Source organism: Haematobia irritans, chromosome 3, assembly GCF_050003625.1.
Source record: "Haematobia irritans isolate KBUSLIRL chromosome 3, ASM5000362v1, whole genome shotgun sequence".
In the NCBI taxonomy this organism is placed as follows: Eukaryota; Metazoa; Arthropoda; class Insecta; order Diptera; family Muscidae; genus Haematobia; species Haematobia irritans.
Genome location: NC_134399.1, coordinates 143,083,874 through 143,097,499, shown reverse-complemented (window position 1 = coordinate 143,097,499; position 13,626 = coordinate 143,083,874). Strand labels below are relative to the sequence as shown.

Here is a 13,626-nt window from a genome sequence, read left to right as displayed (position 1 = left end):
ACTGTTAGTAAAAAAATATGGGAAACGTTTAAATCTGAAGCAATTTTAAGGAAACTTCGAAAAAGTTTATTTATGATTTATCGCTCGATATATATGTATTAGAAGTTTATGAAAATTAGATTCATTTTTACAACTTTTCGACTAAGCAGTGGCGATTTTACAAGGAAAATGTTGGTATTTTGACCATTTTTGTCGAAATCAGAAAAACATATATATGGGAGCTATATCTAAATGTGAACCGATTTCAACCAAATTAGGCACGCATAGCAACAATGCTAATTCTACTCCCTGTGCAAAATTTCAACTAAATCGGAGTTAAAAATTGGCCTCTGTTGTCATATGAGTGTAAATCGGGCGAAAGCTATATATGGGAGCTATATCTAAATCTGAACCGATTTCAACCAAATTTGGCACGCATAGCTACAATGCTAATTCTACTCCCTGTGCAAAAATTCAACCAAATTGGGGGAAAACTCTGGCTTCTGGGACCGTATTAGTCCATATCGGGCGAAAGATATATATGGGAGTTATCTATATCTGAACCGATTTAAATAAAATTTGGCACACTTGACTATAGTGCTAATTGTTCTTCTTGTGCAAAATTTTAAGCAAATTAATGTAAAACTCTGGCTTCTGGGGCCATATAAGTCCATATCGGAAGAAATATATATATATGGGAGCTATATCTAAATCTGCACCGATTTCTTCCAAAATCAATAGGGATCTATCCTGAGCTAAAACACATACTTGCGCCAAATTTGAAGTCGATTGGACTAAAACTGCGACCTAGACTTTGATTACAAAAATGTGTTCACTGACAGACGGACATCGCTATATCGACTCAGGAGCCCACCCTGAGCATTTTTGCCAAAGACACAATGTGTCTACCTCGTCTCCTTCTGGGTGTTGCAAACATATGCACTAACTTATAATACCCTGTTCCACAGTGTGGCGCAGGGTATAAATATGGGAAACATTTTAATCTGAACCAATTTTGAGTCAACTTCGCAAAAGTGTATTTATGATTTATCGGTCGATAAATATGTATTAGAAATAAAGCAAAATTTGAGTCACTTTTACAAAGTTTTCGACTTAGCAGTGGCGATTTTATAAGGAAAATGTGGGTATTTTGGTCATTTTTGCCCAAATCCGAAAAGCATATATATGGAAGCTATATAGAAATCTGAACCAATTTCAACCAAATTTGATATGCATGCTTAGTATTTTAATTCTACTCCCTGTGCAAAATTTCACGTAAATCGGACTACAACTTTGAACTCTGTGGTCATATGACGGAAAATCAGGCGAATCTAAATCTGAACCGATTTCAATAAAATTTAGCACACTTGACTACACTACTAATTGTACTCCTAGTGCACAATTTCAACCAAATTGGGCTAAAACTTTGGCTTCTGGGGCCATATAAGTCTATATCGGGCGAAACATGTATATGAGAGCTATATCTCAATCTGAACCGATTTCAATCAAATTTGGCACACCCGACTATAGTACTTATTGTTCTCCTGGTGCAAAATTTCAATTAAATCAGGGTAAAACTCTGGCTTCTGGGTCCATATAAGTATATATCGGGCGAAAGATATATATGGGAGCTATATCTAAATCTGAACCGATCTCTGTCAAAATCAATAGGGTTCTACTCTGACCCAAAACGGGAACTTGTGCCAAATTTGAAGGCGATTGGACTTAAACTGCGACCTAGACTTTGATCACAAAAATGTGTTCACTGACAGTCAGACGGACGGACGGACGGACGGACAGACGGACATGGCTAAATCGACTCAGGGACCCACCTTGAGCATTATTGCCAAAGACACTATGTGTCTATCTCGTCTCCTTCTGGGTGTTGCAAACATATTCACTAACTTATAATACCCTGTTCCACAGTGTGGCGTAGGGTATAAAAATATGGTCTTTTAAAATTCTGTTCTAATTTGGGGTTTAAAACTGGCATTTATTTGTGCGTGAATAACCTTGTTAATAATTTCACTACCGAAACAAACCTAATGTTAAAAACTTTACTTTTTCTTCCTTTTTACTTGTATTAACAGCATGTACAAAAAATTTTAATTTGAGTACCTACTTCAACTAGTTCACGAGCTATGTGAGTTTGTTCTGAAAACTTGATTCTTGAATTGTGAGCAAATGGTCTAACGAAAATAAACTCTATTTGGCCTATAATATCTATCAAAGTGTGAGAACAAAAGAGCAAAAAACAAACAAAGAAATATTAGCTATAATAATTGTATGAATGTCCATTTACTAGAGATATACCCTGGAAAACTAGTCTCTAAATTTCGTATGTTTCCTTTGTTTTTAAAGAAGTTTATAAAAATGAATTTTAGTTTAGGGAAAATATTCAAAGCTTTTTTCCCATAGATTAAAGTCTCTACTTTAAAATAACATCGGGAAATAAGTGGGGAAATAGAGTTTGCTGTTGTTTTCGAATGTCCTCTTAAGTGGTAAACGGTAGTCAAAGGGTTAATAAATATGCCCCAAAAAGAGAATAAAAGATCGATCTATGAAATCTGTTCCCTAACTTAAAATTTATAGAAACTAGATCTATAAAGATAGATAGACAGTGGTTTAGTTGGCGTTTTTAGGGAGCTAAAAATGCCAACTAAACCACTGTGTGTTGTACTAATAATAATAACATACATAAGTCATTATTCAGAATTTCGTGTTCAATAAAATTTTCTTGAGAAATTAAGAAAAATTTACTTACTCTATTGTACAAAAAAAATTATTTGCAAATTTATAGCAAATCGAGTTTCATCCATCTCCACTTATCGCTTTACTAACCCAAAGTTTTTCTTTTTCTTATTTACTTCCATAGGATTTTGTTCAAGGACTTTCGATACTGTCACGAGGTTCCGTTGAAGAGAAATTACGTTGGACTTTTCAATTATATGACATCAATGGCGATGGCTATATAACACGGGAAGAAATGACTGATATTGTGACTGCCATTTATGAACTGATGGGACGTCTACCCGATGAGCTACCCGAGGAGGAGAAAATCAAAGGAAAAGTGGAGCGAATATTTCAGGTAATTTCAAATAACTACAACCATTACAGAGTGATGGCCAATGCCACCAAGTACGACAACCATAATATCAATATTAGCTTGTCAAATATTTTTTTCCTGTTACCATTACCTGGGGGTGCCGTAAGCAATCATCTCATCTGGTTACCTTGCCACATAGAGAGCCCAATGGGAGGTTAAAAGGTATTTATGAAGGATTTTCTATTGTGTTAAGGAAACGATAACTTCTTAAGGATATCACCGTCATTCGCTAGAAGACATTGTGGTGATTTCGTTGCTGGTTATTTCTATCACTGCTTCAGCAGTAGTCTGTAGCTATGGGTGAAAATGTAGATGGATGAGTTGGTGGTTTCTTTTTAGCTGGAAGGGAAACTCAATAATGTTGAACGGAAGTTAATTGAATAAATATTATTCAGATGTACTATATTGGCCACAAGGATGTCCGGAAAAATGTCACAAAGTTTTATGTGTTCTCCTGCAATCCATTGACATAAACTAACTTCAACATTGATAAAGACCATTATTGACATTTTGCAAAACAAAAATATTTTTCCTAAGAATATCGCAAAACTTTCCCTTTGTCAAAGCAAGAAATTTTTTTAATAAGTGCAGAAGATGACATTGACATAGAGAATACTTTAAGATAAATAAAATGCATACCATTATTGCCCAGAAGAAAAATACTTTAAAAGACATCATAGCACAGCTAAAGGTAAAGAGAAGTACAAATGACAAAAACAGAAAAATATTTTATTTTATTCACAAATAATATCTTTCAGTACAATGAAAGATTTTGTCCTTATAGTCAAGAGATTTTAATTTTTTAATTTGTCTTAAAAAAATTTGGAACAAATCTTCAATATTATAATTATATACGGTTTTAAAAAGAGTCGATACCTCACTAAACCAATGAATAACAATCAACAAGTAGCTAACTTGGAGTAACCATATTAATAATACAGTCGGAAGAGTTCGGTTAGGTTAGGTATATTGGGAACCCGAGATTTCAGGCTCACTATTCAGTCCATTGTGATACCACAGTGGTGAACTTCTCTCTTATCACTGAGAGCTGCCCGATTCTATGTTAAGCTCAATGATAAGGGACCTCCTTTTTATAGCCGAGTCCGAACGGCGTTCCACATTGCAGTGAAACCACTTAGAGAAGCTTTGAAACACTCAGAAATGTCACCAGCATTACTGAGGTGGGATAATCCACCGCAATTTGAAACATTACGGGTGACGATCGTATACCCAATGTGACGACTCGACTGCTTCATTCTCTGGTCCTGACGCCTGAAAAACTCTGTGGAACAGGGTATTATATGGTGCATATATTTGGAAAACCCAAAAGGAGACGATATATACATATATCATTCGCACTATATGCACTTATATGGCTCCAGAAGTCAGAGTTTTGACTCTTATTTGCTTCAAATTTTGCTCAAGTAGTACAATTAATGGTATCTTCTATTGTGTTTAATTTGGTCAAATCGGTTCAAATGTATATGTCCCTATGCCTTATAGTTTCACTTCGAAAATTCTATAGCACCCAAAACAACTGAAGGATTTGAGATAGGTTAGGTTAGGTTAGGTTAGGATTCAGGTTCCCCTGTCTCATGTCGGCAGACATACACCTAAGTCAGTGTTCGTCTTGTCAGGCGCTCTAACTTCTTCTTTCCATGGTTTCCTTCTTTTATTCCCTAACGAATTGCCGTTAGGAAATGACGTCCCTAACGAATTTTAAGTCCCTTTTTTCAAACTGGGCCAGGTCCCGGTTCACCGATATGGTTAACTCTTTGCCGTTAACCAAAGGTAGTGTTCCAAGGTCTCATCATCCTCAAAACACCCCCTATATGCTCCATCCTCTATTGCGGCTATTTGCACAGACCTCTTGCTTGTCCTACTCTCCTTGAATATATTTCCAGTATTTTCGTTGTCTTTTGCACCGTTGCTTTGGTCTTAATCGGTTTATATATCTCCAGTGCCCGTTTATCCAGCTCGGCCCCCGTTGCCTTTATGGGTCTTGCGCTCTCTAAGTTCACTTTGTATCCTAGCATGCAAGTTCATTTGTCCTAACGTTTACTTTTATTTTGAATGTCCCGGCAACCATATAGTGCGGATCCTGCCACATATGGTAGAATTTTCTACTGCTTGGTACATTTGTATAATTATTGATGTTTTGGTAGATTTTGCAAACTATTCCTGTCCAACTAAAAGGTACTACACATACTTCCTTTAAGAATAAAAATTTAGACAAAATTTTCTATAAAAATAAAATTTTGACAAAACTTTCTTTAGAAACAAAATTTCTACAAAATTTTCTTTAGCAACAAAATATCGACAAATTTTTTATAGAAATAAAATTTTGAGAAAATTTCCTATAGAAATAAAATTTTGATATAAAATTTTGAGAAAATGTTCTATAGAAATACAATTTTGAGAAAATTTTTTAATGAAATAAAATTTTGAGAAAAGTTTCTATAGAAATAATATTTTGACAAAATTTTCTATAAAAATAAAATTTTGAGAAAATTTTCTATAAAAAAAATTGACTAAATTTTCTATAGAAATAAAATTTTGACAAAATTTTCAATTGGAATAAAATTTTGACAAAATTTTCAATTGGAATACAATTTTGAGAAAATTTTCTATAGAAATAACATTTTTAGAAAATTTTCTATAGAAATAAAATATCGACAAAATTGTCTTTAGAAATAAAATATTGACAAAATGTTCTATAGAAATAAAACGTTGACAAAATTTTCTTTAGAAATAAAATTTCCACAAAATTTTCTTTAGCAATACAATATAGACAAAATGTTCTATAGAAATAAAATGTTGACAAAATTTTCTTTAGAAATAAAATTTCCACAAAATTTTCTTTAGCAATACAATATAGACAAAATTTGTTATAGAATTAAAATTTTAAAAAAAATTTCTATACAAATAAAATTTTGTCCATAAAGCTCGATTAATAATTGTAAAATTAATTTTTTTTCATTCGTTTTGTTTTGTTATTATTGGCTTTGTTCTTTAAGCATTCCTTTCCTCTGTTGGTTAAGCTACACTTGTAGTTTAGTCAATGCATGGTTTTAAGCTGAAATCAAAAAACAACAACAATGCTTAAAGAACAAAACCAATAATAACAAAACAAAACGAATGAAATAAAAAAGAGGAAGCACGCTCAAAATAAACCCAGCCAACTGCACTCAAATCGATGATTTGACAGTGGCATAGGAAAAGAGATATGTTTGTACGAATTTATTTCGGCATAAGCCGGCTATCATGCAAAACCTTTTTTCGGAAGGTTCAAGTGTGTTCATTGTTGGGTTTAATGAACTGCCTGAATTTATTCTGATAATTGGTTGATAGTTTTGCTGCAAGTAGAGGATGCTGATGAGGAATGTGGTAATTCCTAAACGTGCGTCAATCCAACCATCTTGCAGTCTATAGGGCTTTGCCCAAATAAATTTGACAAACATTATTTCCTCTGTTGGTTAAGCTACACTTGTAGTTTAGTCAATGCATGGTTTTAAGCTGAAATCAAAAAACAACAACAAATAAAATTTTGAAAAAACTTTCAATAGGAATACAAATTTGAGAAAATTTTCTTCAGGATAAAATATCGACAACATTTTTTATAGAAATAAATTTTTAAAAAAAATTTCTATAGAAGAAATTTTTGACAAAATTTGCTATAAAAATAAAATTTTGACAAAATTTTCTACAGAAAATAAAATTTTGACATACTTTTCTATAGAAATAAAATTTTGACAAAATGTTCTATAGAAATAAAATTTTGACATAATTTTCTATAGAAATAAAATTTTGACAAAAAGTTCTATAGAAATAAAATTTTGACAAACTTTTCTATAGAAATAAAATTTTGACCAAATTTTCTATAGAAATAAAATTTTGACAAAATTTTCTATAGAAATAAAATTTTGACAAAAAGTTCTATAGAAATAAAATTTTGACAAAATTTTCTATAGAAATAAAAATTTTGACATAATTTTCTGTAGAAATAAAATTTTTAGAAAATTTTCTTCAGAGATAAAATATCGACAAAATTTTTTATAGAAATAAATTTTTAAAAAAATTTTCTATAGAAGAAATTTTTGACAAAATTTGCTATAAAAATAAAATTTTGACAAAATTTTCTACAGAAAATAAAATTTTGACATAATTTTCTATATAAATAAAATTTTGACAAAATTTTCTATAGATATAAAATTTTGACATCATTTTCTGTAGAAATAAAATTTTGACAAAATTTTCTATAGAAATAAAATTTTAACAAAATGTTCTATAGAAATAAAATTTTCTGAAAATTTCTTATAGAAAGAAACACTTGAGAAAATTTTCTATAGAAATAAATTTTTGAGAAAAAAAGGAAATACAATTTTGACAAAGGTTTCTATAAATTCAATATTTTTAAAAGTTGTAATTTTAGTAGGACCTAACTACTATCAAAGTCCATTGTGAGTATGTTCTCCCTTCATACTAACCACAAAATTTTGATCAAAATCTTCATAATAGAATATTTTTATTTGGTAGATATTTGGAAAATTTTTCTTAAAATGTTGGTAGATTATTTTTGCACGAGTAGCAAGCGTGCTACTAGAACGGTTCGCGATCTGAAATTGCCTTCTTTTGCCACCTGCAATCTGTGAAACGAGCCATTTAAACATTTCATTATGGCACCACCTTCCGCCTGCAGGAGTGTGCTGCAGGAGTGTGCAGTGACCTCTATATATATTGCCCAGTCCGTCCTCTCACCCATATCTGACCCATAAGTTATTTCCCTCTGGTATCTGTTCTGGAGTCCTATTCTCCTAGGACCATCTTACTGGCGTCAGAATGTCACACCCGGCTGCTATGGCCACCTCAGTTATACATTCAAGGCGACATCCACCATTACAGGATAGTATCGAACTTGTAGACCTACGAAGTGGTTCATGGTGTAATAGTCGGCCCCTACAGTAAAAGGCATGATCGGTTCCAAAGATTTTTGGAACTTTAAACTAATGGGTTTGGTATGGATTCCGACACCTTGAAGACACAAGTCTCTTTTAAATTTGAGTATGACGTACATAATTTATGCGGTTTTTAGCCTTTTTCTTTGCACACTATAAAAATCCACACGTTTTTAAAGTTTTTCAAATTCAGAATCGACATTTTTAAGTCGTAAAAGTTTTTCGACTTTTGGGCAAAGAAAAAAGTTTATATTAGAGAAATGTGTCTTCTATGCTAAATAAAATTTGCATTTGTGTTTTGAACACTTCATGCTTCACGATACTTTTTTTTCAGTGTGGAGAATTCGTAAGAATACAGAATAATACAGAATAGATTCAAGTCTAAGTCAGCAAAACTCAAATTTAAAAGGGGATTGCACATTTAATGCAATTCTTTGCTCCTTTGAATCAAAATTAGTACCAAAATAATTAATGTAAAGACAAAATCTTTGGAATCATTCATGTTTTTTAGTGTGTGGATGACACATTCAATGGAAGGCTTTAATGACAATCTACTTTAAAATAAATATACTACTTTAAAAAATCCAAATCAATTGCTTACTTCTTATAAAAACATTTTTCTCTTTGGCAATTCTTTAAGGCCAACTTCTAAATGCTGAAAATCTAATATTGGAAACTTTTCATAAAACCAAGTCACGTAAGCCCAAAAATGCTCACATATTTTTCGAAAACTTTTTCCGATTTGACCAAATTGCAGTAAACTTGGTTGCATTGAAACAAATAACAACACCCAAATATGTTACCAGCAAAACTTGACGACAAACTAATTCCCAATTTTTTTTTCTCTCTCTCCCTCTTAAAAAATATTTCGTTGCAGAAAATGGACATAAATCGTGATGGGGTAGTGACGCTAGAAGAATTTTTGGAGGCATGTCACAATGACGAAGCCATTTCGAGATCAATGTCAGTCTTTGATTCTGCATTCTGACCATATCCGCCCAAGGAATATGAATTGAAAAAACCATCATCATCAGCATCAGCCAAGAAGACCACCAAAAGTTTAGTTGACAACCGACGCAAAGGACATTCACGCTATGAGGATAGAAAACACAGACAAATCAAAGCTTTGAGAGAACAACGAAAACAACAAAAACTCCGAGAAAAATACACTGAGGGACGAGAGGGCAAGGAAGAATTCCACGAGGATGATGAGGATAAGGAAATTGAAGAGATTTTAAAAATAACCACCACCCACACGGAGCAGAAGCTTAACGATGCCTACTATGACGAGGAAGATGACGAGGGAGAAGCCAGTTCTGCTAGTTCCGATTTAAGTGAATCAGAAGAGCATTCATTTTGTCGTCATTGTTTGCGACCCCAATCCGATTTGCAATTGAGATATATGAGACCAAGACAACGTAGCAAGCTAAGACATGCACAGCAGGTCAAGCGGGAACGTAGTAAATCAACTCATGGCCGTGGAAATGGTAGCTGTGGAGGAGGTGGTGCTGGCGGCAAAGGCGGGGGTGGATCAAATGGAGGCGGCGGTGACCATCGACATCATTCGAAGAGCCGCAAGAAACGTTCCAAAAGTCGTGCCAAACGTGCTCGGAATGGAAAACACTCAGGCAATGGCAACACCAATGGCCATCATCAGAATCGTGGCAAGGAGCAACAACGACACCACCATCATCATCATCACCAACAAAATAAACTGCCATTAATACGGGATCTAAATGCGGCCAACGAACAGGCCATACGTTTCCGTTGTCCTCAAGTGGGCCCACAAGTGGGACGTGATCGACAAATGCCACCCCTGTTGCATTTCCATCATCCCCAGCACGTGCAACAGCAACTAACAGCATATCAGCAATATTATAGCCATCCCATCTGTACCCAGACCCAAACGAATGCCAGTGAAGCACACCACCAAGGATCAGGTACATGTTGCAAACATCACACTAGTCCCACATCTCATCACACCACCCTGACCATGGAAAGTGAGCTGAAACAGCAGCCACAATCTTCTCCCCATAAATCCACAAACAATCAAAAATCAAATCAAACTCCACAAAATGGCCAAGACGCTGATGACGCAACGGCAATAGGACTGAATGCAAAAACCACTTGCTGCACTCATCCGCCAAATCCCAAATGTCAACAGCCAGGGTCATCGGGTATTGTTGCTTGCCAGTGTCAGGCGACAGCAATAAATATAGCCACAAATCAAATACACCATCATAGTGGTGCCACCGCCACTAGACCAACTTTACCACAACTGCCACTAGCTAGCTTGGAAGCCACATCAACGGTTGCCATCACTACTTCAGGGGGACAAACTCCTAGCAATCCAGTTGCCACTAGCAATGTATCCACATCCGCTAACGTAAATGTTGATGCAGATACGGCAGGTGCGGTAGCGGCAACAACAACGACGGTGGCATCTACCGCTACAAGTCCTGTTGAATCGCCATCTCTGGTAAAAGTGAGCACTTGGTATACGGTTGCTAAGCAAGGTGTTTCTTGCTAATATTTTCCCTTAAATTGGTCGCCAATTTTTGCCATAGAACAAACACGTTAGTGAAACCCAATTGAATATGCAAAATTGCAAACTCTCTTTAAAAATCCAAACACACCCACATATACACATACCATCCTCACACATGACTACACATTTTCTGGAGGGTTATCAAATGGGTTTGTTCTCATTTTATGGAGTTAATTTTTACGGATATAGTTTTATATTAGCCACAAATCTCTAATGACTTTCTTTATGCAGTTCCTAGTGTAAAATTTCTAATGATGCTAAGAGTAACTGAGAATCAGGGTTAATATAATTGTTTTTGGTACATTGTAAGTAGACGAAGCATTGTAGTTCCTACTTCGATATATTTGGTACTTTTTCAACTTTATTCAAAGTCACAAATCAAACGCCTAGCCTTACGTGCAGTGGGGATTTTTCCTCAAATTAGACAGTTTTCTTCAGGAATGGGAGCGAGATTTTTGAGTTAGATACTTGGGGATTTTATGGGGAATTTTCAGATAATTGTGGGGATTTTTCGAACCCTGTGCAGTATAATAGAGAAGGGTTACACGCACGGTTGCCACAATTAGTAGAATTCTACAAAAAAGGTAGGTGATTTTTTTTTATTTTAAATTTCTTCATTCAAATGAACTTCCAAGCCAACAAATTCTAAAGCAATCCAAAGCATCCGAAAACGAAGTACTTCCGTCCTATGACAAGTCCATGTGAAATTAATTGGAGGTGATCCAAGTTTGCATTACCATACATAGGTAATCCACTAAGGCTTAATCTATGATTGTGTTAATATGTTGAACCCTCATAAGTGATGCCATCCATGCAGAAATGTTGCTAGCAAGTACGATAAAAAAAAATCTTTAAGCCATAATAGCCTTACTTTGGGGCCGAACATCTTTATCCTTATGAAATTTGTTGCCAAATCATTTATCCTATATTTCTCGGAAAAAAAACAAAAGAAAAAAAATGTTGCAGAGATTTTCTAGAAAGTGAATTATTTTAATTAAAACATTTAATAATAACGACTCAAAGAAGAGACGAGTCATGATTTTCAACGACATATGAGCATTAATCGTATGTGGCTCACTGGGAAACGGAAATTGATATTGCTTAAGAGGCTTTGGGGATTTCTCAAAAGTGCCTTTTAATATATCCACAGCAATAATAATTAAACAGTAGCTTTGACATTGGCTGTCGATGTATGTGTGTTTGTGAGTGGGAGTGGGAGTGGGAGTTTGGTTTATACATGCGAATGTTTTTGTGTGCATACATTAGATTTCAATAATGTGCGATGTGTATGGAATATCTTAGTAGTTGTGAGTATATTATTCTCCATAATTGATATTCTATTGTATGTTTGGGTAGATATTTGCTAGTCTTTTAAAAATCAAATATGGCAATGATGACAATAAAGCGTGGGAATGGTATAAAGGAAATTATAAAATTATAGATTTAATATTTTCGGAGACCATAACATACTTTTACAATAATTTTGTTAATTATGTATAGCAGAAGATAATGTAAAAAAAATGTAAACTAAAATTTGTCTCTGCACTTCAAGCAAAAAGTCAACCCTCCAGGTCACTAAAGCATATGCAAAAAAAGCGTCGCCAAACAAGTAGTGAAAATGTTCTTTTTGGATCCGGAAGTGGTGCAAAATTGACGCAGAAGCAATGAATTTAACATGGGCTTGTCATAGGACGGATGTCCACCATTTCAACAGCCGTTGCACTGAATTTGCATCACTTCTTAAGGTGCGATGCGAATCCAGTGTTTTGGATGTGAATTAAGAAATTTTGTGATATTTTGACGAATGAATAATTTTTAAATTTTTTTATGATTTTTAATGCATTATAATGCTTGTCTGGAACGTTTGACATCAAATATTTTCAAAAATTTGCAATTTTTCTAGAAAGGATTTAGCATTTTTTTCGGCAAAATTTAAATAATTTACACTATTTTATTAATTCTTAATTTGTTTTTAACCTATTTGAAACAATAAAGTTTTAAATTTCCCATTAAAAATATGAAAAAAGCGAGTTATAAAAAAATTGACTCAAATGAACTTACTGTGCAGTTAAAATAAAGAACATCATTGGGATGACATTTTTGGATTTTTTTTTTTAAGTTGTGCCTTTAGAAGAACTTCCAATTTTTTTGCTGGGTAGCTGTATTTTAAATTAAGGAAATTGTTAGGTCTCCAATATGAGAAAGTTTCCTTGATTTTAATAAATTCTTCTGTACGTTCGCCAAACTACTAAAATGGGAAAACGAGCTATGCACAAATGAAGCATAAAGATTTACTAAATTTGTATTTTACAAATGTTTAAAATTTTTAAATTACCACAAATGCGCCCATCTTGAACATTTACATCTTCCTTCTTGGTGGGGTCACTTTTTTAGTGTATCTTCTTGGCATTCATATCTCTGTTGTTTCTCTAGAAAAATGCCTCAACACGCAAAACAATTATTTTTTTTTCTCGAAAACGAAATTTAAGTCCAAGTTTTCGTTTTGTTGTTCGAGTAATTTCTTTCAGGTCAAATATTAATAAAGATTTATTATCAAAAAACCCCGTTGATTTTAAATTTCATTTTGGAGAAAAGAAATATTTTTTTTCACGTGTTCTTATGCATCAAATCATCATTTTATTGTTTGTCATCTAACCTTAAGTACTCCTTATAAACTCTATATAAAAAGAAAACAAGAAAATACTCCCATTAAAATATTTATTATTCTCTTTATATATGATTAATTTTAAGTTATTTTATTTGATATAATTTTACAATTAAATTTTGTTACACAAAATTTTCTCTATATAAGTTTTTCTTCCAAAATGTATATAAGTAACTAAAAACAAATGAAATAAAAACCATTATTGAGATAATAGAAAAAATTTAAATTTAATATCTAATGTTTAATTTTATTACGATTTGTAAAATTTATTTATTTAATTGTTTTCAAACAAAATAATTAAATCCAAATTATCCTAATAAAGATAAATATAAACTTATATAACCCCTTAATGAATATTTTGTTTGTTTTTATT

General features: G+C 33.3%; 1 protein-coding gene across 1 annotated transcript in view; it reads left to right on the top strand.

Moving 5' to 3' along the window:
- The window catches only part of LOC142229025 (uncharacterized), a 549,429-nt gene extending 536,137 nt beyond the window's left edge, over positions 1–13,292 (top strand). Inside the window, 2 exon segments of the mRNA XM_075299556.1 lie at positions 2,855–3,067; positions 8,918–13,292. Coding sequence (XP_075155671.1) covers positions 2,855–3,067; positions 8,918–10,570 — 1,866 coding nt within the window. The 3' untranslated portion in view covers positions 10,571–13,292.
- Positions 13,293–13,626: the final 334 nt, after the last annotated feature.